Source organism: Hermetia illucens, chromosome 3 (genome assembly GCF_905115235.1).
Source record: "Hermetia illucens chromosome 3, iHerIll2.2.curated.20191125, whole genome shotgun sequence".
NCBI lineage: Eukaryota > Metazoa > Arthropoda > Insecta > Diptera > Stratiomyidae > Hermetia > Hermetia illucens.
In genome coordinates, this window is record NC_051851.1 from 165046669 (window position 1) to 165072508 (window position 25840).

Consider the following 25840-nt stretch of genomic DNA (forward strand, 5'->3'; position numbering starts at 1 on the left):
CAAACGACATGCGGAGTTCCACAAGGGTCTGCCCTAGGACCACTCTTGTGGATTATTATGTATAACGGGGTACTAACCCTAGACCTTCCTACTGGTGTGGCCTCCATTGGTTTCGCGGACGATATTGGTGTGACGGTTGTTCCACGCCTTCTCGAGGAAGCCGAGCTCTATGCAAATGAAGCAGTCTACGAGATTAAATCCTGGTTAGAGAATGCTGGTCTACAGCTCGCAGAGCATAAGACGGAAGTAGTACTTATTACCAAGCGGAGAAAGTGCACATCCATGAAGATCAAAGTTGGAACGCAAACAATTCATCCCAAGCCTGCACTTAAGTACTTAGGTGTAATGATTGACCAGAGGTTAAATTTCGGATTGCATGTGGAGGGTGCAGAAACCAAGACATATAATATCGGAGAGCTGGGTGCGATAATGCTACCAACTATAGGTGGCCCAAGGCCGAGCCGTCGACTCCTTATTTTGAAGGTGGTCAGTTCGATCCTACTGTATACAGCCCCAGTATGGGCAGATGCACTGAAAAATACAGCAAATAAGAGAAAAATTGAAGCTGCGTATCGCATAAGTGTACTCCGAACATGTTGCGCTTACAGAAAAATATCCAATGAAGCAGCTTGCGTGATAGCAGAAGTGCTCCCGATTGAGATTTTGGCGAAAGGAATACAACGACTTTACGATCGAACGTATCTTACCGGAGAATCTCCTGCTCGTCGGCGAAAATTCACACGAACTGAAATTGTCGCGGAATGGCAAGAGAAGTGGGACGAGTCAGGAAAAGGCCGCTGGAGACACAAAATCATATTGGATATCCGGAAATGGATCGAGCGACCCCACGGCGAAGTAGGTTTCGACCTAACTCGATTTTTTAACGGACACGGAGGCTATCGGGCATATCTGTATCGACTTGGGCGTGATGAATCGCAATATGGCGCAAAGTGCCCAAATATTGCAGAGGACGCAGAACACGTTTTTGTCATTTCCCCAGATTCGAAGCCTAAAGGGCAGCACTTTACACCCGAAAATATAATGGAACTGGTGAAAGCAAAGGGGATATGGACCAAAGTCGAAAAAGTGATTGCAACCATCGGGAAGTAGCTTAGGCAAGAAGAAGTCATCCCAAAGAATGAACGCGAGAAAGACACGAATATTTACATGAGCGCAGAATAAATTCTAATCCAGCCCCGCGACGTAGTGCCAAATGGTAGTCCCGCGGGGAGAGTGGAAGGAGAAGGAGGTGATTTTAGTGGGTAAGAGTCCCACATAACCGTGTGGCAGGAGCCTGCGGTAGCTTTTGAAGCTTTCCACCTTCCATCGGCAAAAAAAGACAGACAGACAGACATTGAACCGATTTTAATAAAACCTTAAAAAATGATATGAAATTTCGGCTTGAAAGGAAACGACCTCCTAATATGTAGACCAGTCTCAATTGCATACACAGATCCAACAACAAGCAACATCGAATCGCAGGCAATCCTGAACGACCTAACAAAAAATAGGAAAAATAAAACTGCAGAAATGTTTAGGGATCACAAAATGTGCCTCATTAAAATCACACTAGTGTGACCTATTCCAACTTTTTGCAGACAAGTCAAACCCCACTCTTCAGTAGCTTCTAGAATGGGCTACCAGCCGCAAAAAATTTAGTCATCTGGAGATCGATGAAAAATGGTTGCGTTCTAATCTGACACAAGTGTTCTGCAAGATGAAGTGCCATCCAACATTTATTTATGCTGATTTTGGAGTTTTTACCTTCCTAAGGGTCAATGAATTTTACCATTCAATTGGTCACGTACCAGGGTCGTTGAAAAGGTCAATGTATCTTAAATTTTGAGTTGCTACCCAGTAAGCGAGCAATAAATACAGATAGTCCAGAGACTTCCTTCCTTAGAATCCTTACGGTTGAACTCAGTATGGAACCCGGTTCTATAGCAAACTCCGAATAAAGTTAATTCATTACTTCCAGTTCAAACCTAACCAACCAATCTGCATTCGAAGGTTATCCAGAGGAAAGAAAAAGATCCGGAGCCAGCTTTGATCGTTTGCATCGAAATGGGGAGAATCTGAGAGTGTCATGATGGAGGGAACACAAAAGGTTCTTAAAATACTATTTATGCGGATCTTAGCTAAAATTAGAAGCATCTTCGCTTGATTTACATTTTTAATTCTCCATGACTGTTCGACCTTTAGATAACTGCAATCAAATCCTACGTAATTTCGTTTTGAAACACAAAAAATGAAACGATATAAACTGAACATAATAAACGAAATGCAAAAGATAACTCACCTTTCATTAATGGATTAAAATCGACATGCCTTAAAGCACATATGGATACCCAATGGTCGGCCGGCGTCTCCTAGATGAACGTCGTGGACACCAGCAAGCGATTAATTCGTAGCGGATGCTGCCCCGATCGTCGAGAGAATTGTCGCAACAAGATGGCAATAAAATCCCCAAAACCTAACTTTATTAGTTTCGATGGACGATCGGAGATATTTCGATTAAGTTTCCAGATCCCATTAAAAACCGGAAAAGTGCCGAGGCCGGTGGTGTTGGAGAGGAGAAAGCAAGAATCAACAGCGACGACACACAATGCCAACATGAAACGAGACAGAACAAGAAAAGCGCTTAAGAATATTTCATCTGTTTGTGGGTGCAATTCCGAGTATCTTAAGGTTAATGAGGTGCTCTCGCATGTACAGTTAATTCCCGTTGCCGGGAGCCGCGAAACGGGGCCAGGAACAGGAGAAAAAGTGATAAAATAATAAAATAAAAGCATCGACAATCGCTCATTCCGCCTGTCGCCGTCCGTTTGCCAGGCACGCGATTTTGACATTTCCCCCCAATTTTTCCCGTACGTATATTTTGAATGAAAACGCACACTTTCGCGCACCCACACACCACCATACACCGCCGATTCAACCCGTTCAACCTTCATATTTGTTCGGCACAAGTGCCAGAAAACCTCCCTCGTAGATCTCACGCTACGCTGGCCAGCTCACGACGGACACAAGTCCCCCGTGAAATTCTGGCCGCGAGTGTGACTGTTCCACGAATCAAAGCTCGCACGTCAAAGTGCAACTTGGAATTAAAAGCGGTGTTTTCGGGCCAAACGGCGGCCATTTTGAGAGACACAGTGGCGCTTGGTTGTGTGTGTTCTGAATGGGGAGCCGAATCGTGGTTTTGTTTACAAGTATGGTTCCGTCCAGTTCTCTAGAGTAAGGAGGACAGCTAGCACTCTTGACAGTACCCTGGCAGCACGCTGGAAAGGGAGCAATCTAAAAGGGCGCCGTTCAGCCAGTATTACTTTCCGCTCGGATCTCGTGCTTGTGCTTACACACACTTGCGCGCAGTTTGGGTAGCTCAAATAAGTTCCCTCAATTTGAATTTCACTTGAATCCAAAATCGCGCTGGAAAGGTCAAATGGATTGCGCCAGTTATCCCTGACAACCGATTGCCGGAAAACGAGATAAAAGTCCAAACAAATCCGCAAGTGAACAACCCGCTCCGGCGGCACAATTGGCTGATGATTTTTGTTTATGACCTGTTAATGTGTGCGTGTGCAGCGCACGTGAATACGCGACGCGGCCGTACGTATGCACACCGACGGCACTCCAGTCTCACACACTACGCTACGTGGGGAGTGTGCCACGGGATATTAATTACATTGGGTTTCCGAATCACGGACGGTCCCCCACTCGCCCGTCTACATAATGACATGCTTCGTGACTCGTGAGCGCCAGCTTCCTTATCGTCGCCGCCGTGTCGTCATCGCACAACGGGACAACGCTACCACCTAGGCGTCCCCGAAGCTGGGCTCGGCTCACGTCAGTGACCGTGACCCGGCCACCCTGAGGGTCATCAAGCAATTCAATTCCACCCTGCCCGGCTCCCAGTCGCTGCTACGCAAACAAAAACTTAACTACGGAAATGGAAAAACAATATCGAGAGCAAACGAAACAAATTCAAAATTGCAGTCCAAAGGAAAACACACCATAATTTCTTTCTCATTTCTGCCCGCAGGGCACTAGGCGGCGTGCAAGGGAGATGCGAGATGTATCGTTCGTCGCCGCAGCCGTTGCCGTCGCGTAGTTGAACGTCGTTGACTGAATACTGCTGAATGCTCCCCCGACACACACAAACACATCCACACTCCGCACGATCGGTTTAGTTTTTATTTATATATTTCGTCGATTAAAAATTTTTATTAGATTTTAATTTCTTGTTTTTCCACTCGACAATTTCCAAATTCCACGCACTAAACTCTTAGCTCGGTCGCGACCCGTTCCCCGACGGCGATTTCTCGGCGCCTTGCCTTGGCTTTCAATCTGTCACCCGTCGAGTCAACTGCCGAGAATCGAGACGTCGAAAATTGCTCCTCAAGTACACACTCCACACACAGCGAAATTCCCGCAATGGTCGACAGCGAAAAATCACATTTTTCCACACGGAAAATATTTGCGCCACAACGAATCCCGTTCGGGAGCGATTTCCGCACTGGCCGCAAGCCCTCACGCCAGCTAATCCACGTGAAATCTCTTCCCTATTCCAGATTCTCATGCAGAAAATCCATGGTGTAGGCTCGTTCGCGGCCGTCGTTTTTACCCCCCGTTTTCTGACACACTTTTCCGTGCGATCGGCGCTTTTTCCACTTCCAAACTGCACGCTATCCACTTTTCACTGTTTTTCACAACGAAACCCGGACATTTGCCACACAAACTCGCTCGGGACGCATCAATTTTTCCACAATTACGATGTCTTTCGCACTCCAGAAAAACTCGCGTTCGCCACACGAAGAAAAAACTTTCCTGTGTTGGCTTCTTTCGACAACGACGACGGCGACGACGGGAAAATCGCAACCGCGAATTTTCACATCAAAATCACGTACGCGCCCCGCTCACAATGTCCTGTGCAATCTATGACGCGCAATCGTTGTTTTACGCACGACAGAAATCAACATTTCTTGTTAGAAAACGATTTAAAAAAAGTTCAATTTTCACCTAATTCCCGTTCGGACTTGGACACTTGAACAATAACAACGACCGCCATTTGCATTTCGTAGCGGAGCGAACGATTACACTGTAAAATGGAACGAAGGTGAAAAAAAGAGGTACTGACATGCGTATTCACTCCGATTGTGTAGAGTGCCAACTGCTAAGAGTGAAAATTCACCACGGAAAACGTTGAGAATGGAACATTATTATGTTTTGGAATTGGGCGCAAACGTACAAAGTGCGGACTCAGCTATGTCGCGAACAAGGCATTTTAGAATCCAGCACGTCAGCGGTTAAGGCAAGATTCTAGACGTGGTGAGTATGGAGGCGAGGTTATGAGATGATTTGAGCAAAAAAGTGAGCGCTTCGAATTTAAAATGATAGTCGAAGTTTGAGTCTGGGCGGGTCATTGAAATAATTCACACACGATATATTAGGACCGAGATTATTTTTATAGTAGAAAATAATTCAAATGGAAATTACAACGAAATGAAAGCGAAAATGGATTTTCGGTTATAAAAATGAAAAAGACTTGTTATTAACAATTTCTTCATTCCCTTGTCGATTTTTACAGTGAGCTCCGTAGCCGTTTTAAATACGAAGTTAAAAAAAAGACATCATTTAAATTTACTTTCGTAGGCGTTGCGTTTGTGAATTAAATAGTAATAATAATAATAACTCCGCCGTAGCCGGTCCCAAGCCCGGTTTTGAAAGGAGGAGGGATGGATAGCTTCAATCTGAATGACTGTACGCCACCGCAGCGTCTCAGGGAGTAGGTGAGGAAAGTGCAGGAATTTCGCAGTCTTGCAGGTTACTCACTAAGGAAGCTATCCCAACACCTGGCAGCTAGGGATAAAATGTACCACCAAAAATGAGAAAAAGAAGTAATTTGAGGTCTGGTACGGATAAACGGCGGGAGTCGTCTGACTTGGTGACTGGGTCGGCCTCCCGTAATGGACGACTAGGCGCCACGACGTCCAGGAGCATTGCTCCGCCTGCTGCAGCTGTTTCGCCACAATCTGTGGCGACCACTTCAGCAGGTTCACGTAGGCAGCGGATGGAGTGGACTGAAGAAATGGACCTCTTCATCATCCGCTCCTACTACGAAATAACGGCGGGGCGGGTACAACATCTTATCGCCCCTTGTTGCACCAGAGATTCGTCGAGCGTTTCCTGTGATTCGCGCACGTGACTGTGCAGCGAGTTGCAGACCAATACCGCTTTATCACTCGCAGCGACACAATCCCGGCCACCATCAGGGAGCGTGTTCGACTTGAGATCATCGGGGAAACTGGTGACCCAGAGTCAATGGGGGCAGAGGCGGGGGCATCAACAACACCACGCCGCCCTGCAGGCAACATTTTCAGTACTCGCCGAAGCACTCTTCTCCACCGTCCAGCTGAGGTTCAGGAGGAATTCCAAAGAGCGTGTATAGAATTTTCGGATATCAGGTATTCCCAGGCTCTATGCATCTCCACCAACTCCGGGAATTTTATCACAAATCAATGATGAGATTGCATCTCGGCTGTGTGCTGATATGTCGCTATTGCAACTACAATCACTTGTGTATTGTGGTGGAGTTCCGGCTATCAGATTCAGATCAGTACTGGCAATGCCAGCAGACGGGTGTGAAGTAAGGTCATCATCATCATCATCAACGGCGCAACAACCGGTATCCGGTCTAGGCCTGCCTTAATAAGGAACTCCAGACATCCCGGTTTTGCGCCGAGGTCCACCAATTCGATATCCCTAAAAGCTGTCTGGCGTCCTGGCCCACGCCATCGCTCCATCTTAGGCAGGGTCTGCCTCGTCTTCTTTTCCTACCATAGATATTGCCCTTATAGACTTTCCGGATGGGATCATCTTCATCCATACGGATTAAGTGACCCGCCCACCGTAACCTATTGAGCCGGATTTTATCCACAACCGGACGGTCATGGTATCGCTCATAGATTTCGTCATTGTGTAGGCTACGGAATCGTCCATCCTCATGTAGGGGGCCAAAAATTCTTCGGAGGATTCTTCTCTCGAACGCGGCCAAGAGTTCGCAATTTTTCTTGCTAAGAACCCAAGTTTCCGAGGAATACATGAGGACTGGCAAGATCATAGTCTTGTACAGTAAGAGCTTTGACCCTATGGTGAGACGTTTCGAGCGGAACAGTCTTTGTAAGCTGAAGTAGGCTCTGTTGGCTGACAACAACCGTGCGCGGATTTCATCATCGTAGTTGTTATCGGTTGTGATTTTCGACCCTAGATAGGAGAAATTGTCAACGGTCTCAAAGTTGTATTCCCCTATCCTTATTCTTGTTCGTGCTTGTGTTTGACCAGTGCGGTTTGATGTTGTTGGTTGATTCGTCTTTGGTGCTGACGTTGCCACCATGTATTTTGTCTTGCCTTCATTGATGTGCAGCCCAAGATCTCGCGCCGCCTGCTCGATCTGGATGAAGGCAGTTTGAACGTCTCGGGTGGTTCTTCCCATGATGTCGATATCGTCAGCATAGGCCAGTAGTTGGGTGGACTTGAAGAGGATCGTACCTCTTGCATTCACCTCAGCATCACGGATCACCTTCTCGAGGGCCAGGTTAAAGAGGACGCATGATAGCGCATCCCCTTGTCGTAGACCGTTGTTGATGTCGAATGGTCTTGAGAGTGATCCTGCTGCTTTTATCTGGCCTCGCACATTGGTCAGGGTCAGCCTAGTCAGTCTTATTAATTTCGTCGGGATACCGAATTCCCTCATGGCCGTGTACAGTTTTACCCTGGCTATGCTATCATAGGCGGCTTTAAAGTCGATGAACAGATGGTGCAACTGTTGTCCATATTCCAACAGTTTTTCCATCGCCTGCCGCAGAGAGAAAATCTGATCTGTTGCTGATTTGCCTGGAGTGAAGCCTCTTTGGTATGGGCCAATGATGTTCTGGGCGTATGGGGCTATCCGGCCTAGCAAGATAGTGGAGAATATCTTATAGATGGTACTCAGCAACGTGATACCTCTATAATTGCTGCACTGTGTGATATCTCCCTTTTTATGTATGAGACAGATTATGCCTCGCTGCCAATCGTCAGGCATTGATTCGCTGTCCCATACCTTGCGCACAAGTTGATGAACCACTTGGTGTAACTGGTCGCCTCCATATTTAACCAATTCGGCTGTAATTCCATCGGCTCCTGGCGACTTATGATTTTTTAGCCGATTAATTGCACGGACTGTTTCTCCTAAACTTGGTGGTGGCAGTATTTGTCCGTCGTCTTCAGTTGGCGGGACCTCCAACTCGCCGATGTTCTGGTTGTTCAGTAGCTCATCAAAGTACTCAACCCATCGCTCTAATATGCCCATTCTGTCGGAAATCAGATTTCCCTCTTTGTCTCGGCAGGATGAGCATCGAGGTGTATAAGGCTTCATCCTGCTGACTTGTTGGTAAAACTTCCGCGCCTGGTGCGGTTGCTCCCTGTACTTTTCTAGTTCACAGACTTGTTGGTTCTCCCAGGCTTCCTTTTTCCGTCTGTGAAGTCGCTTCTCCGCTCGACGGAGTTCGTGATAAGTCTCAGCGCGTGCCCGCGTTCTTTGAGAATGCAACATTACTCGGTATGCGGCATTCTTCCGTTCCGTTGCTAGCTTACATTCATCGTCAAACCAGCCGTTCCGACTCCTTTTGCGGCTGGGGCCAAGTATATTTGTGGCCGTATCCATGATAACGTTCTTCAGGTGGTTGTGAAGATCATTAGTTGATGCTTCATCTCCAGGTCCTCTGTTGACTGCGGTTATTGCAGCGTCCATTTCCCTCTTATAGGTGTCGCGGAGGGTTGTGTTGTGGATGGCTTCAGTGTTCACTCTCACCTGATTGTCAGAGGGGATTCTAGGTGGTATTGTTATTCGAGCTCGGAGCACCATGCCAACGAGATAGTGATCCGAGTCTATAGTGGCCCCCCTATATGTTCTGACATTCATCAAGGCTGAGAGATGGCGGCGTTCGATCAACACGTGGTCAATTTGGTTGAAAGTGGTCCCGTCTGGAGAGGCCCACGTATGTTTGTGGACCGCTTTCCGCGCAAACCAGGTACTTCCAACAACCATTTCGTGTGACCCTGCTAATTGAATAGTCCGCAGTCCGTTATCATTTGTTTTTTCGTGTAAGCTATGGGAGCCAACGTATCGCCTGAATACGGGCTCCTTCCCTACTTGGCTGTTAAAATCCCCAAGTATGATTTTGATATCATATCTGGGACAGGCTTCGAGGACTCTTTCTACTGCCTCGTAGAAGGTATCCTTCTCCGACTTTGCAGTCTCCTCTGTAGGGGCGTGAACGTTTATGAGGCTTATATTTCTAAACTTGCCTCGCAAGCGCAGAGTGCATAGCCGTTCGCTTATACTTTCAAAGCCGATAACAGCAGGTTTCATTTTTTGGCTGACTAAGAAACCTACTCCGAGCACATGGTTTACTGGATGGCCGCTATAATATATGGTGTAGTGGCTCTTCTCCAGGAAACCGGTCCCTGTCCATCGCATCTCTTGCAACGCTGTTACATCAGCCCTATATTGGGACAGAGTATCGGCTAGCTGCTTATCAGCTTCATCTCTGTACAGGGAGCGCACGTTCCATGAGAAAATGCGCAAATCGTTGTTCCTTTGTCGTTGCCGGTTCCGTCGTTTTAACATCCGTCCTATCCGAGGCTCCTGTTGTGGCTTCGTAACAGGTTGTTTTCCGTGTAGGGTTGTCAGCCCTACCCAACCCCCAACCTGGAGGACCAGTTGGTACAATTTGTCCCGTTTTTAGGCGCGGGAGACTCGCCTTCATCCTTCTCCGTCTGCAGCTTTTCGTTAAGAAAGAGCTCTCAGCGGTCACCACGTGGAGGTGGAGATAGGGTTTGGTAGTAGAGCTGTTGGTGTTGGTTCAGCAGGCATTTCCCAGGTTTTACGCTCCATCGTGGGTACCAATCCACGTTTCGCCCCGGGACCTATACTACCCTTTGACCAGTAAGTAAGGTGCAGAGGGTTTAACGGAACTATGCCATCCCCAGTGAGACACCCGTAGTTGAAATTCTGGACACACTAAAGCCGAAACCACAGTAGATATACTATAGGCAGTACCCTTACAAAAATGACCCCACTTGCAAATGTGCTTGCAGAAACATATCTGTACACATCAGAGACGCTAAACAAGGAAACGGCATAATCTTCGTCAAATCGTATTGGTAAGAGAGAGATCGGTGAGCTTTTGCTATTCTGGTACCACGGCGTGCTCACCCATATAGCAAAAAGTTGTTTCACGTATTGACTTATACATAAGCAAAAACTTGCCAATCTCACCAATACATTGGCAAGTCCGGGCGGTATGTCAAACACAGCTGATCGGGTTTTCGGAACATCTCGCTCATGCTCAGGGGCAAAGCAATTTGAAATCGTGTGTACTCGCACTGATTTCCCCCCTTGAAGGGCAAGGGGGAGTGAGGTAGCTGTCTAGTATCTAACTGTGGCCGAAACTTTCTGTCAGATGCAGTCGGTTACGATGGTATGGCGAAAGTCATTCCAGACGTGTCCAGAATACAACATACGAGAGGAACCAGCGGAGCTTTTTCAGATCTCTCAACGAATCTCAACAGAGCGTCCAGACAGTACAGTTTTCGGTGACGGAAGCGAAAGAGTATTGGGATGGACTTTGGGGCTGAATGAATGAGAGAGAATGGTCTTGAGCGTAATCCTGCTGGCTTTATATGGCCTCGCACATTGGTGAGGGTCAGCCTAGTCAGCCTTATCAATTTCGTTGGGATACCGAATTCTCTCATGGCCGTGTACAGTTTTATCCTAGCTATGCTATCATAGGCGGCTTTAAAGTCGATGAAAAGATGGTGCAACTGATGTCCATATTCCAACAATTTTTCAATCGCTTGTCGCAGAGAGAAAATCTGATCTGGTGCTGATTTGCTTGAAGGAAAGCCTTTTTGGTATGAGCTAATGATGTTCTGGGCGAATGGGGCTATCCGACCTAGCAAAATAACTGAGAATATCTTGTAGATGATACTCAACAACGTGATACCTCTATAATTGGTGCTATAACCAAAGAAAAATAATAAAAGGTGATCTAGAAATGCGCGGGGATTGATTACCGGAACATTGGACTTACGCGGTTAGCCTCTGTGAAAGTCCGGGGAGGAGCTTTGATAAAAGGAGGGGATGAAGGAGGGAGGGGGGGCGTGATGGTTGAGAGGAGAATTACTGTCCTGACAAGTAGTACCTCTGCGCGCGTAACAACGTATTGCGTTTAGCGAGATTTTTTATCAGCGGGTTAGGGTGGGGCAGTCACTTTTTCAGTCTGACGCGTGACAACTTGATCATGTGCGGAATTATGGGGCAAACCCCAGAAAGGTCGTACAGGAGAGAGTTTTGGTGAAATTTTAGGTTTGGCTTTGTGTATTTGGCCGTGCATTTCCTGAGTATTGTCCTTTCAAAGCGTTGGAGGGCTTCTGCTACGTTCGGTGACATGGTAGCCCATGCTGGAAAACCGTAGATCAGGATTGGACGAATAAGAGTTTTGTATAAAAGGGTTTTGGTGGCAGGGAACAGGGCCCGGGATAAGAGGAGATTTTTTAAGGCAGGTGAGGCATTGACAATAGCAGATCTGACGTGAGGGTTGGATTTAAGTTTGTTGTTGAGGGAGATTCCCAAGTATTTAATGTTTGGTTTCGACTTGAGTATGTGGTTGGCAATGCGAAAATGCAGATTTTTGCTTTCCGGCACTGTGCGCCAGTGGCACTTCCCACTGGGGTTTCTGAAGCAAATAACCTCAGACTTAAGGGAATTGACGGTAAGGGCTCACTGGTTGAAATAAGCGATGGCCCTATTGGTTAGGAGATTGAGAGAGAGGAAGGCTAGTGAGGGTCTGAGACCACTCGGATATAGGATGGTGTCATCAGCGAAGAGGATCCCTCCTGCCGCGGGAGGCCCATTGTCTTTGGGAGAAAAGGGCGGTGGAGGGCTGCCTGAGTTTCCGTTGGCGTGGGGAATAAGTTCACGGGAGGGAGAGGAATATCGTGGAGGAAGATGTTGAAAAGTTTGGGGCGTAGAATAGATTCCTGAGGGACTCCTGAGTTTACCGGGAAGTAGAAGATGGAGCAAAGTCGATCCAAGCGCACGTGGCAAGTTCTGATGGAAATTAAGTCTGTGAGGATTCTGAATAAGGGGAAGGGGCAATTGGACTGAATTAGTTTGTAGAGCAATCCCTCTTTCCAAACTGAATCAAATGCTTTTTCGAGATCTAAGGCGCAGGCTACGGTGTAATGCCTGTTTGCCAGTTGATTGAGGATATAGCCTTGCAGGTACAGGATTACCTGCTCGGTGAATCTGAGGTTTTCGAAGCCGAATTGGTTAAGTGACATGATAGTGGAGTAGTGTCCATTAGTAGGATATGCTCGAAGATTTTTCCGATATTGGAAAGAAGAGAGATAGGCCTCATATCTTTAAGATCGCCCGAGCACCCCTTCTTAGGGATAGGTATGGGGAGGGTTGATTTCCAAGATACCGGGAAGTGGCCGTTATTCAGGCAGTTGTTCAAGAAGATGGCGAAACATTCACTGATGCTAGGCGCACAATTCCGCAGAACAAAGTTAGAGATGCCATCGGTGCCCGAAGATTTTTTATTTTTGCACCAGGAGATTGCAAGTTCGACTTCTTCTAGGGAGGTAAAGAAGGAGGCGAACGGGCCTGTTCTGACTATATCAGCAGGGCATCTGGGAGAAAAGGAGCAAAGGTAACACCCTTCCAAGCTTAACCTTTTATCGCTGACAATATTGGCGACCACCGAGTTCCAGATGGGGTCCGCTGGCGATTTGGCTGAAATAGTGCGGATATTTTTCCTTCAGTGGAGTGACACTGGAGGTTACCTATTTTTATCGGGATTTGGTTGAAGTTAATAGAAGATTTTTTTCTTCCAGCCAATCGATTAATTATTGAGGAAACTTGTGGGCCAGGTTTGAAGGATTTGAGGAGATTCTTGTAAGATGCATTCAGTTCGGACCGAATAGCTCCATTGATTTTGATGGACAGGTGTTTGGTGATCTCGGAGAGGTAGTCAGCGTTGCATCTGTTCCGTAACCGGTGAAATAATCGTTTTCTGCGATACAGTAGTCTGTTTCTATCGCGGACTAAGAGGAGGGTTGAGGGAGAAAGGCACCCGTATTTGTAGTAACCAGGTTCTTTAATTGGAGCGTGTTTGTCAATTGTAGTTTCGAAGGCAGAGTTCACTTTCCGGATGTATGTATCTAGCTCAACATTAGAGTAATTGCGGGATTTGTCCAGGGGAGGGCCCAGCGCACTGGCTAAGTCGCATTGGAAACCGTCCCAGTTTGTCAGATTGAAGGATCTGCATTTATGCGGATGGTGGAGTGAAGGGAGAATTTGCTGTAGATGTAGAGAGAGGCTGAGGGCATGATGGTCTGAGTGGGCTGCTAAAGAGGAGCAGCTAGTGACAGTGATTATAAAGCCGTTTAGGAAAGAAGACCCGCGAGAAAAGGATGGCACTCCCGTGTTAATGATGTCCGCGTTAAGGAATGGGCCTGACTGGAACCAATCGAAGAGCACTTTACCGTTTTTGTTGTTAATTGAGTCGCTCCAAGATACGTGCCTCGCGTTGAGGTCACCGCCAAGGATGAAGGCATTGAAACTGGTTGCGATATCCCAGAGTTCGGCCAGAATGGGATTGAGATGACGACCTGTGCTGCCCGGGAAGTAGAGAGAGCCGATTAGGACTCGGAGGACGCTACCACCCCTGACAGGAAGTCTGACTACTGCTAACAGGCAGTTTGATGCCAGTGCAGCCGATGGGATGCTGTTTGCCCTTAATCCCGCTTTGACTAGTATGACTGTGTCTCTGCCCGCGTCGTTGCGGAAAGTAATGTAACCGGGAGCATGTGTTAGAGATGAGCGAATAAGTGTTGAGTGTGAGCACCTTCATTTTGGTTGTCTAGCAATTTGAAGAGGAATTGTAAGTACGCTTCGGATTTGTCTTCACAGCGAGACGGGGATAGTTGTCATAGAAGTCGGAGATTGTGCTCCACAGCGAGAAGAAAGACATATTGAATAAGGACCTGGCTTCCATGAAAAAGCCCCTGGGAATTGAGGAATGTGGGGGTGATAAAGGGCTGAGGGTTGCGGATCTTGCTCGACCCCTGGCCACTGTGGCGTAAGACGGGGTCAGTGAGGGAGGGGCGGTCCAGTTGGCCTGAGGCAGAATGTTAGGCTGCGAGACACGAACAGACGAGGGTCTGTCAAGGTGGGGGAAGAACGAAACAGATCGGGAGTGCGGGATGCTTTTGGCTCTCTTTAGGGGGCACTTAGAGAAGTTGGCAGGGTGGCCCAGTTAGCCACAATTTATACATTTGAGGGGGCAGTCCCTGGAGGCGTGTGGGCCCGCGCACTTTAGGCATCTGGGGTCGTATCCGCAGTTTGAGGATCCGTGGCCAAATTGTTGACAATTGAAACATTGGGTGACTTCCCCTTTTCGAGGTTTCTCCAAGCTAATCCGTTGATAAAGTAGGGTATTTTTTTGTGACTATATTGGCCTTTGCCTCAGAGTTGAAAGTCACACGAAAGAACCATCAAATGATTGATTCGTTTTCTAAAAAATATAGAGGGCAATGGAATTTTTAGCTATGTGACACGGATCTGTCATGCACTCGTCGCTCCTCACATCTTCTTCTTTTCCTTCAGACTTTGCTCCGTTCCCAAGCGAATTACGTGACCATACCATCGAAAACGACTCTCTCGCAAACCCCATATCGATCACGGATATCCTGCATTGTCTTTTACAGTCAGCCAACACTCAGAACTATAGGGAGCGGCGGACGGACGACATTGCGGTAAATTTTAAACGTTCGCTGATACGTTGATCACAAAGAACACCAATTGCGGAATGTCACTACATCCAGGTTGCGTTAATGCATGAAGCAATTTCATTACGCAGTTCTCCATTGGCTGATAGCATTGACCCGAGATATTTATATCGCTCAGTTTTGAGCAGGTTACTGCCATTGGCAGAACTGAGCGATTTAAATATCTCGAGTCAATGTTATCAGCCAATGGAGGACAGCGTTACGCTCCTCACATAGAGAAACACAAAACCTTTTATACCTGAAGCCGAAGCTTGTTCCGGTTTCCCGACTTGTTTATATTTATGTTTGTTAAAGAGAAAGAGGTAGCACCGACTCTTGCGGCCTAACGAGAACGGTGATCTGTACCCCCCTTAGCAATGTCACTTTTAGGAATTTTCCTGAAGACTTTGTTACAAACAGGCTCACAAGTCATGAGAGTGTACATCTTGCAGGCGCCAACAACAGTCTGACGCTGGATTCGCGTCTACTGCCACTAGGCTTCCCAGAGTACAAAAGCATAGTGAAGGCAAGAGGAACTAGAATACTAGCCACAGTTCCACTACCTCACTTAGCTTAGGCCCTGAATATTCAGCTTATATCGCCGGAACCCTTGTTCAAGTTAGAGAAAACGAGCATTTCGAAAGCCCTCGATACTTTTATGCAGTTGCGTACGCATATCTCAGAGATCTTTTATAAACTGTCGACCCTATCGAGGCGTTGCTAGTCCGGGAAAAAGAATTTATTTCTTTTAGTCTCCTTTTTTTGCCATGCAAAGAGCGCGTGGCTGGATGGCCCAAGTGGTTAGAGCGCTGGATTGTCGTAGCGAGTCGCGGTTCAAATCTCACTGGTGGCGGAGGGATTTGTTATCGTGATTGGATGTCGGATACCAGTCGACTCAGCTGGGAATGAATACGTTAGTTAACTCAGAGTAATAATCTCGGGCGTGCGCAATGGAATGCATTTTTAATCCCAAATTCACAGGGCACTGCACAGTAAGAACTGTCTACTTCCTAGTCACAGAACCTCAAAAATGAATAAGCTTCCAGTTTTACACCGAACAGGATCGATATTTATTTCCTTTTATTTTTACTTTTACACTATACATGAAAAATACCCAATAAGATCTCCACCTAGTCCTGGGCGGCAGACAGAACGCCAGCCTTCTTCATCCTCTCGAACGACTTCTGGGCATCGTAGTTCCTGCAATACAAACAATTAATTAGATCCCTTCTCACAGCCAAGTAAAATCCAGTCTCTATACTTGTAAAATTCGGCATATTTTTGTTTCTTAACATCGTTCACGGCGAACTTGTAGGCGGTGGTGATGGTGACAACCAGACCCAAAGCAACTATCAAATTCCTCTTGATTGTGGCATTATGAAGTCCGCGCAACACGGGCTTTGGAATGCTCTTGGTTTCAGCGACGCTTGATGACATTTTTACAGGAGATAATTGGGTTTTTTTTCTGGGAATGGATTATAAAAATCAAAGTTAGATAAAATGTCAAATGAAAGTTACGTAATGAGGTTCGTGAATGAGGCAAAATACGAGTAGGAACTGTTGGTTTAACTAAATTAGTGAATAATCACACGATATTCAATGCAAAACAGTACTTTCAAAGGTTTATTTCCGACATTAAACTAGGAAAAACGGAATCAATCCGCACTAACCTCACGAAACACTCGGAACTCGATGGAGAAGTACAAATGTCTTCTTCTTGTCAATGAGATCGATTCTTAGTCGAGTACTGCCATACGAAATGTCAGGAAAATAGTTTTGGTGCAGGCCATCACTAGGAATCCGAATTGGGAAGAGCCTCTCCCCCTATTCCTGCCATTCAACAAAAAATTCAAGCAGTCAACGAAGATGATTGTCACTGTGACAGCAGAAGTCGTACAAAGTGGTTCTGTCACTGAACTCTCGGAAAACAATTTCAGTTCTGGTTGCATTTTTAAGGAGCTCGTGATCGCTTTTAGTGTTATCTCAAGTGGGTTTGACTCCTTGCAAACAGTGCTACAGTTCTAAAGTCCAAGGAGCCTGCTTGAACCAATTATTGCAAAGAAAATGAGGTGAATTTCGAGTTCGAATGAACTCGTCAGTGGAAAAAAAGAAATTTTTGTTTTGGTATTTTATCATTTCGACGAGGATAGATATGTGTTGGTTGTTCTGTGCAATTCATCAAAACGTTTTATGTGTGATTGCTAAACGGGAAATTATATCGCATCTCTTTTAGAAAATGTTTAATCGGCCACGATGTCGAGATTGGACGCCTCTGGCTACGCAGCAGCTTCGTTTGCGTAATTTAATTAAAATTACAGGTCACAATATTGTTTGCCAACCGAAATGTCAGCTTTACTTTACACTGCACTGGACCGTGATGTCGGCCCCCTTTTACACGAGCGAAAAGATGGAATCGCACGGCAACAACACATTCGACTGGCTCGAGATCAATTGCCAGCTGATATTGAAATCCACACAGACTTCCGTGTGCATTCGCGTCTGGGAGCATATGCCCACGGCCGAGGAGTGCACACCGCGCGGTCGTAGCGATGAACTGTTGCGCGCTCGACGGGAGAGCACTACACCGCCCCAATCGGGCACGGATAAAATGCTGTTCATTTGGGGTGTCTACTTCTCGGGGCTGATTTGTCTGACAAAACGCTCCGAAGCGAAGTTCAATGAGAATTCGCTTTCGTTTCAAATGCACGGAGGGTATTTCGCCTCGCCTGCTAGCCTTACACAGGAAACTATGCGGCAACAGCTTGCGCTCAACTACAAGATGGACCAGAAAATTCTCTCGTCGAATTCATCGAGTCCAGCGAACAGCCAGCGGAGTTCGAGTGCGAGCAGTAGCGTGGAACGGGCATCACGCGGTGCAGTCCCAAAAAGCTGTGATATCTTTAGCAATTTAAGTTATAGCGATTTAGTTAGTCCTAGAGCGTCGTCTCATCCTTCGACAACCTCCACCGTGAAACACAAATCCGAGAAAGATTTCCAGATAAACTCGCCGCGCAGTAGTCGAAGCTGTAGTCCCGTTCGATCGACGGACGATCGGCCAAACTACCCCGGACAGGTGGATTTGAGCAGGGATCTGCTGAGCATGTTGAAAATTCGATACATCGAGAAGAGCTTCCGTGCCTCTGAGATACGGCCGAGCTACAATGTCGAGAAGCTCCTCAAAATTCAGCAGTTGCAGCGAGAATACAAACACCTCAACGAGCACTCCAAGGAAATCACCGAGAAGATTTGCATGAAGAGCGCATTTTGCCTGAACCTCGATTTGATCACGAGCAAAGGCTTCTTGTACAGACCGCGCGGAAACCCTTCCATGGGTCGGACCCTGAATCGCCTACTCTTCCAAGAGAATCAGGTCAAGCCCGAAGACATCCTCAAAGCCCAAGATCTCAAACGACAAATCGAAATTGCCCGGTTCCGCCATAATCTCCTAAGCCAAGAACGTGAAAACAAACGGTCACAAATCGAACAGTTAGAAACGAGGCTAAATAAATTGCACGATTACAACATCGAGAGTGGGTCGTGGCTGATGTCGCGCTATCGTAATTTGGGCCGCGAGAAGGAAGGCCTTGCACAAGAGAGAATATCAGTTGAACAGCGCAAGGAAGTGTTGCAGGCGATTGACAAGGCGTTGCGCGATAGGCGAATGCAATTGTTGCACGAGTTGAAGGACATTTACCCAATCAGGCGACGTTCGAACGGAAGCTACGCCATCCACAACGTGACCATGCCGAATGCACTGGACAGTCGGGAATCCTCACACTGGTCCAGTAGCGCGGATGGTACCCGGGAAATCGTTTCGCCTCTTGCGTACAGCGTGGCGCTAGGATATGTAGCGCATGTGGTTCAAATGTGTTCTGTAATTTTAGATTTATCACTTAGGTAGGGTCAATTTCGGAATATTTTCAGTGAATTTCAAGTTAAATTCCGTCCCGTTTTAACAGAAATCCAATAAAGCACGATGGATCGCGGTCGAGAATTTTAGACGTTATTAAAGACATCCCGAATGCACCCCGAGAGTAAGTGGTTGATGATCTCTAGTCTTGAATGCTAGGTCCGTGACAAAACAATTGTTGGTTTCCTTTACAGATTCCCATTGTACAGTCGAACGAATCCTCCGCCTAATGTTATTCTCTACGCAGTCTATCTCCTCAATCAGAACATAGCCCAGTTGAATTTTCAAGTGTATAATATTAAATGTGATATTCGAGCGACACTAGCTAACTTGCTAACATTACTCAACGGACCACCAACGGCTTCAATTCTGACGCCATCGGTAGAGAATGGAACGGATATGAACGAGACACTGACGATTTATGCGTCAGCGTCGGGATCTTCGATTGAACTGAACGTACCGATCCCATCGCAAAGGAGCTACCCAATCGATGTAGTCGACGCTAAAGTCAATGATCAAAGGTGAGTAGAAAGTTTCTTGTTTTAACACTATTAGGTTGTTGCACATGAAATGGGCGATTTGGCAATCAAGTGAAGTTAGTTGCGATTTTGCTGTTTCAAACCACCACCAGTTGGCACTGTTGGTGTCGGATAATGACCTATAGATACTCCTTTAATCAAGGAGTCATTACAGTTTTGTCCATCGTTATGATAACAGTGAATAAAAAGGAAAAAAAAAAATGGAAAAGAGCCAAGAACGTATACTTTTTCTGTATGAGTTCAAACTCGGTCATAAAGCAGCGGAGGCGACCAGGAACATTAACAGCGCATTTGGAGTTGATACGGTAAGCGAACAAACCTCACGGGCTTGGGTCGAAAAATTCCGGTCAAGCGACGTAAACCTTCAAAGTGAGCCACGTGGACATCCAGGACCATCGATTGACAACGACGAGCTGCGTTTGCTAGTCGAATCCGACACACGTCAGTCTGACATTGTAGAGAAACTGGGCGTACACAATTCGACAGTTTCCCGTTACTTGCAACAACTTGGAAAGGTCAAAAACTCGACAAATGGGTTCCGCATAGCCCTACGGAGCAAAACATGGTGTTTCGAATGGAAATTTACAGTTCTTTACTCTCTCGCAACAGAAGCGATCCCTTTTTCTACAGAACAGTAACATGTGATGAAAGTTTAACTTGAGTACCTGTCGTGTAGGCATAATCCCACGGTCCTCTTCGGACACAGATTGATTTTGGGACCACAATCAGAGCCCCGCCATGACTGAGACAGCGGTATTGGTTTATACTGAGTGCAGGATTAGCATTCATACTAGTAGATGCAAGGCCTATCTAACATCTCTGCCGCAACTAAGGGCAAAATCGTTGGATTTGCGTGGGCGATACCTTGTTCGAAAGGGGACGCAGCCCAGATCACGGATATCCAAGAATTTTCACGCTACAATGGCGGGAAGACGAGACATGGCGGAAAATCGGGCACCGGAGGGCCTGGCCGATATCCTAGAAAATTGTAATTTTCCACGAACCTCGGGTCGACAAAATGGCTAAAAATGCAAAATTGGTTTTTTTTATACTGAGTGCAGGCTCGGCATTCATACCAGTGGATGCAAGGCCTATCTGACACCTCTGCCGCAACTAAGGGGTACGGCACCCGAGTTGTACAACGCAAGTCCACGCTTGAGCTCCGATGAGCTCCGCCCGCGATGTAGGCATAACCATAACCGCCATGGAAATCCTACTAGCGGGCCAACCGGCAATACCCGGCCGAGAACAGATCCTCCAGGAATTCTCCTGGAGCATATGCTCTTAGAGGGCCGTCCCGCTTCCCATCGTACCAGATAACCTCCGGTGAGGCTTCGTGGCCAAAGCCACTTCAGATGATTGCCTCGCAGACTCAGTTCTGATCGTCCTCCTCGAGTACGTGGGGACGGTACTCCCCAACGGGTTGACTGGAATTAGCTCGAAGCGAAGAACCGCATTGAAACCTTTCCACGAGTCAACAACCGCTCTGCGTACAATATAACACAAAAAGACGTCACAAGACAACACTAACACAAAACACACAGGACTGGTGGTTATCCACCACGATCACTAAGCCCATTCGCCCCAGGCGAAGCAGCGTGGAGAAACTCCCTCCTTCGTTGAAAGGCAGCACGCGCGAAAATATTAGCACATCGAAGTGTCTCACTGCTAGCAAGGCACTGGCTAAAATCAAAGATACCGTTCACCACACGAACGCCTATGTCGTCTAGATTGCGGATATCACAGTACGCCGGACAGACACAGAGAACATGGAACCAGTCCTGTGAGTCTGCCCCACACAGAACACAATCCCGACTGGAGGCAAGGTTCCGCTTGAAGAAAAACTCATTCAAGCTACCATGCCCCGTCAGGAGGAAGCCCATCTCAAGTCCAAAGTCCACAACGGAACTTCCTCTGGCCGACACATAGCTGATGTGTTCATATGTGACCCGACCTTTCCCACATTCGTTCCATCTAAGCTGCCAGTTAGATGTTACACTCTCCCTTTCGACCGCAAGCGGTCCTAGCCGCTCCACCTGATCAACACTTACTAAATGGGTTTGCAACAAAGGTACGCCCCTCCGGATCCTGTAGACCGTGGCACGCCGGACTACCTCCAGATCAAGAGGAGGAACACCCAACAAGACCTGCAAGGCGTCGGTCGAGACCGTATGACATACAGGAAGACATGATAATAACGTCACTCACTGACAAGCGTAGAGAAGCTGCCTGCCCTTGCACGTCAACGCCAAATCATATAACATAGGAGGCCCGTACGTACAACATACAAGAAAGAGTCTCACATAAATTGATCTAGCAGCTCTCCTGCTTAGACCCCATTCACACCTCATCACACGCCTCAACATAAACACCAATTTAGTCAAACGTGGCTTGAGCTCGCGCAGGTGCGGGCCCAAGGACGTAGGTAGCCTTTCAGCATCATCGCGACGGTTTTTTCCGTTGAGACCGCGACACTGACTTTTAAAGACCACAAGTTAACGATGCGCATATACTCAATACCCCGCTGTTCGACCTCAATCCGAGCGTTCCCCTCAACAAGAATGAGTAGGCAACACATTTAGCAACGGTTGAAAGCATATAAATGGACCTGCAATAGATCCCTACGGGCAGCCGCGCTCCACGTTCACCCACACACGCTCATTGACACCTTGGACGAATGTTTTTCTACCATGGAAGTAGCTCTTCCACAGAGCTAATTCCTGGCAGTCACACTCACGAATTTTGGACAACACAGGCGACCAACTTAGGTAATCAAATGCACCTTTGAAATCTACAAAGATTCCAAAGACGTATTTGCTAGGACAACGGACAACAAAGTTCTTCATATGCATTAAGGCGTCGTCGGTGGACCTACCAGTACGGAAGCCATACTGCCTGTCAGACGTCAGATAGGATGTTTTCACCCCCAGTCGCTGGACCATAATTCTCTCCAGGACCTTGCCAAGGACCGGGAGAAGAGATATCGTCCTGTACGATCGAGGATTACTCTTATCCTTCTCTGGCGACTTCAGGAGCACGACCACCCTGGCAGTCTTCCAGAATGCTGGGAAATAACCCTTCCGAACACAACACTGAAACAAATACTGGACATGAGATGGGATGGTCTGCCAGATGGCTTTGCACATCTTGCCAGTCATCCCATCCCAGCCAGGTGACTTCCGAGACCTGAGCCTCGCCGTGCTCTCCTCGATATCACAACACCTCAGGGGAGGAATTTGTTCCCCTTCCTGAGAGCAACCGTCAGGAGACACCGAAGGCTCGGAGCTCGGAAACAATTCACCCAGCAAAGCAAAAACACTGTCATGCCAAGTCAGCATAGGTTCACCGTTCACCTTGATGCCGGCTATGTCATGACTACATTTTCCTCTGCATATCCGGTAGACCCTACCCCAAGGGTCATCACAACGCTCACCAACGAATCTCCTCCAGTCTTCTTCTTTCGACTGCTTCAACAAATCTTTATAAGACAGGACACCTCGCCTATAGGCGAGCCTAAGTTGGTCAACATCAACATCCGGACGGACAGTACGCGGACGACGCGCCCTTTGGAACCTCTTCCTTAGGCGCCGGACTTCCCTCCTCTTTACACGGAGAGCATTCGTCCATCATGAGACATGCTTCCGAGCCCTTCGTTCGGGCTTCGTCAGCATGTCATCATTCACGCTACACATCCACTCATTCAACAGCGCAACCTTTTCATCCACAGACAAGAGGACAAACTCCGAGAGGGGAGAGCGGCCAGCTAACTCCTCCATTCGCGAATACGCGGAACCACCTCATCCAGGTATGCAATATACGGCTCCAGGTCGTCTGTGGGTGGACAGTACATGCTCGAGCCAAACCACCGCCCTAAAGGCCTCGTGATTGAGACACATACGCCCCACTCGTTAGTGAGACTCTCAACACAGATGCAATCTAAACGCGTATCATTAATGACGACGGTCGCCTTGGCAGACCCCCTAGCAGTGAACACCCGCATGTCTCCAGGCACACCTCTGACGCAGTCAATGACTGCCCAGAGCTCCTGTAACATGACTATGCTAATGTTATATTCACGCATATGCTGGTCGAGATCGTGCATCACGGCAGCCGCTCTGGCGCAGTTCAGCTGCAGTAGTGTGAGCGATATGGCGCTTAATGGCGGGCATTAGCCCGAGACGCCCTTGTGGCATAAATCGGGTAAAGCATCGACCGGAGCATATGCCCGGCCAGAAGACCTCGGAAAGCACAGTTCCGGCAGTGAACCTCATTACTGCAAGAGGAGGCCATATGGCCACTCTGCGAGCAACGAGCACAGACATGATCCTTCGCACGACAGTCAGCCACTCGGTGGTCAAAACCTAAACGCCTAAAACACGCAGGGAGCAAGTCATGCGACCTGACCCTGTAACTGAACCACTTGACATATACCCTATCAGGGGATATCAACCTATCAATTACTCCTGGGGTGCCTTCAATGACAGTATTGCTGACAGCCAGCAACATGTGATGAAAAGTGGATATTATACGACAATCGTCGTCGATCAGCACAATGGCTAGATGCTGATGAGCCACCGAAGCATATGCAGAAATCGGCCCTCCATCCGGCGAAGGTAATAGTGACTGTTTGGTGGTCTACAGCTGGGGTTATTTACTATTCTTTTTTGGCACCTGGAGAAACGATAAATGCACAGAAATACTACACCCAATTCGAGGAAATGCACCAAAAATTAAGTATTCAACGGCCGAGATTAGTCAACAGATGAAGAGGCCATAAAAATTGCCTTCGACGAGTTTATCAACACCCGACAATTGGACTTCTACGAAACTGGCATACATGCTCTTGTATCTCGCTGGGAGAAGTGTTTTGAATCGACTTTATTTTGATTAATTAAATAAATGTTTGTAAGCTTTACACTCGTTTCAAATTTTAGTCCCAAATTGGCCATTTCATGTGCAACAACCGAATATAATTTTCCTACATTTTGCAATGAATTCCACCCAATATATTTCCAGAATTTCTCGCTCCGTTGGCAGTAGCTATTCAGATGACCAACTCTCCGCGAACAATGGCAAACACTTTCATAGTTCCGAACCGATTTTATCTATCCATAACAATGTTCACTTAACGACATTTAGTGAAAACGGAAATGTGTAAAGAATCTGGCGTTTAGATCCACAAAATAATAGAGAAACGACGACACACACTTTCGCCAAACAAAAGAACTTCTAGAACAACAACTAATTGGATTATTTTTACGAGGAAAGTTTCTTCATTTTCTCATTTTCATCACAATTGGTTTTCCCTCAATCCGAATAGATAATTCAAAATTATCATATTTTCAAATGGAAGGATTGGATCGCATCCTTTTCATGTTGGCTTGCGATTTGACTATGAGTTGATAAGATGCTGGTCGATGATGATATGTTGGCTCCTAATTTTTTCTCTGAATTTTAAAAATTAATGATTATTATTTATGCGATTAATTTCATGTTAAGTGGCACATACACTTCGTTTATTGTATGATTACATATTTGTATTTATTTATGTGAAAACAGAACAATATGTAACGAGAATATTGCTAGGATATTATCATGATTATTAAAGAGATTTAATTGTTATGCGAATTACGTGAGTTTGATTTACTGAAGGAGGAGACAATATCTGTACGGGGAAGAATCAATTTTTTTTCTTGAGGTGTCCAGAATTTCCAGTGAATGGTCAAGGAATCAACGCTTTTTATATACAAAGTGGCATTATGGTTGATGGTAGTATTGGCAGAAATAACGCTTGTTTCAATATTCATTCATTCATAAACGTATGTAAGAAAAATTCGGTGATCCGGCTTAGTTTTGTTGATATTAATTTTCACTCCAACTGTCCTTATCCATCTCTAATAAGTTCTGGAAATTAAAACTTTATTAAAATCGGTTCATTGTCTGTCGGTCATAGAAACTTTTTTACAGTGGACGGCATGGTTCTATGGTGGGCTTAATGCTTGCAAAATGGAGCTGAAACATTAACATTCTTTTTTTCAACAGATATAGTCGTCTGGGATGCCAAATGGAAGGTTTCAATTAGTATTTTCCAAAGGAGGTTTTAATTTTGGCATTAGTTGTAAGTTGGATGGAGGGGGAGGGTTAGAAAAAGTAATTTGTGGTCATATGGAGTGATTTTCAGAAATTAGGTAACGTAAAAAATCAGGGTGATGCTTCTGTATGATATTTAGGCCACACAATACCCTCACGGTGATATCTGCACAAACAAAATAATAATAGTATATTACAATTGTAAACGCTCTTTTCGGTGGCAAGCATTTTATATTTCTACAAATTTAAGACTCGTTCAGTGAAAGGTGTCTGTACGTTATCAATAATCGAAAATAAATGCATTCGGACATAGAAATGAGCAATACACCCGCATATGGACATAGGCAATGCGCATGAGCATGAGCAATGTATATGGATATGGACATGAGTAATGAGGTAGGTTTAAGAAAATGTAGAAAAAAAACTGAAG

General features: G+C 46.5%; 3 protein-coding genes across 6 annotated transcripts in view; 1 reads left to right on the forward strand and 2 right to left on the reverse strand.

Annotated features, from left to right (window-relative positions):
* The window catches only part of LOC119653227 (serine-rich adhesin for platelets), a 47345-nt gene extending 42048 nt beyond the window's left edge, over nucleotides 1-5297 (reverse strand). The window contains exons 1-2 of one of the 4 annotated variants that reach the window (XM_038057813.1): nucleotides 4008-5277; nucleotides 2300-2473 (exon numbers count right to left, since the gene is read on the reverse strand). Coding sequence is in view for 2 of the 4 variants with exons in the window: in XM_038057811.1 (XP_037913739.1) it covers nucleotides 4008-4010 (3 nt within the window). In the remaining 2 variants the exon portion in view is untranslated. Of the gene's footprint in view, nucleotides 1-2299; nucleotides 2478-4007 lie in introns of all 4 variants that reach the window. The other 3 variants (XM_038057812.1, XM_038057811.1, XM_038057814.1) reach the window with 3 other exon arrangements.
* Nucleotides 5298-15911: 10614 nt separating this feature from the next.
* On the reverse strand, nucleotides 15912-16682 carry LOC119651381 (cytochrome c oxidase subunit 6C). Its single transcript, XM_038054954.1, has 3 exons — nucleotides 16542-16682; nucleotides 16133-16336; nucleotides 15912-16071 (listed from the first exon to the last, which is right to left on the reverse strand). The coding sequence occupies exons 2-3, from the start codon at nucleotides 16306-16308 to the stop codon at nucleotides 16002-16004; spliced, it is 246 nt and encodes an 81-aa protein (XP_037910882.1). The 5' UTR covers nucleotides 16309-16336; nucleotides 16542-16682; the 3' UTR covers nucleotides 15912-16001.
* A 67-nt stretch (nucleotides 16683-16749) lies between these two features.
* LOC119651380 (UV radiation resistance-associated gene protein) lies at nucleotides 16750-24948 on the forward strand. The gene is made up of 5 exons (XM_038054953.1): nucleotides 16750-16940; nucleotides 17105-18768; nucleotides 18831-18905; nucleotides 18976-19302; nucleotides 24337-24948. Exons 2-5 carry the CDS (start codon nucleotides 17108-17110, stop codon nucleotides 24476-24478), a joined length of 2205 nt encoding a protein of 734 aa, XP_037910881.1. The 5' UTR covers nucleotides 16750-16940; nucleotides 17105-17107; the 3' UTR covers nucleotides 24479-24948.
* Nucleotides 24949-25840: the final 892 nt, after the last annotated feature.

Coding starts and splice junctions, on each gene's coding strand:
- LOC119651380 (XM_038054953.1), top strand. CDS start 17,108: ATGTTTAATCGGCCACGATGTCGAGATTGGACGCCTCTGGCTACGCAG. Junction 18,769..18,830: donor ATTTTAGATTTATCACTTAG/GTAGGGTCAATT, acceptor CCGTTTTAACAG/AAATCCAATAAAGCACGATG. Junction 18,906..18,975: donor ATCCCGAATGCACCCCGAGA/GTAAGTGGTTGA, acceptor TTTCCTTTACAG/ATTCCCATTGTACAGTCGAA.
- LOC119651381 (XM_038054954.1), bottom strand. CDS start 16,308: ATGTCATCAAGCGTCGCTGAAACCAAGAGCATTCCAAAGCCCGTGTTG. Junction 16,072..16,132: donor AAATATGCCGAATTTTACAA/GTATAGAGACTG, acceptor TTTGTATTGCAG/GAACTACGATGCCCAGAAGT.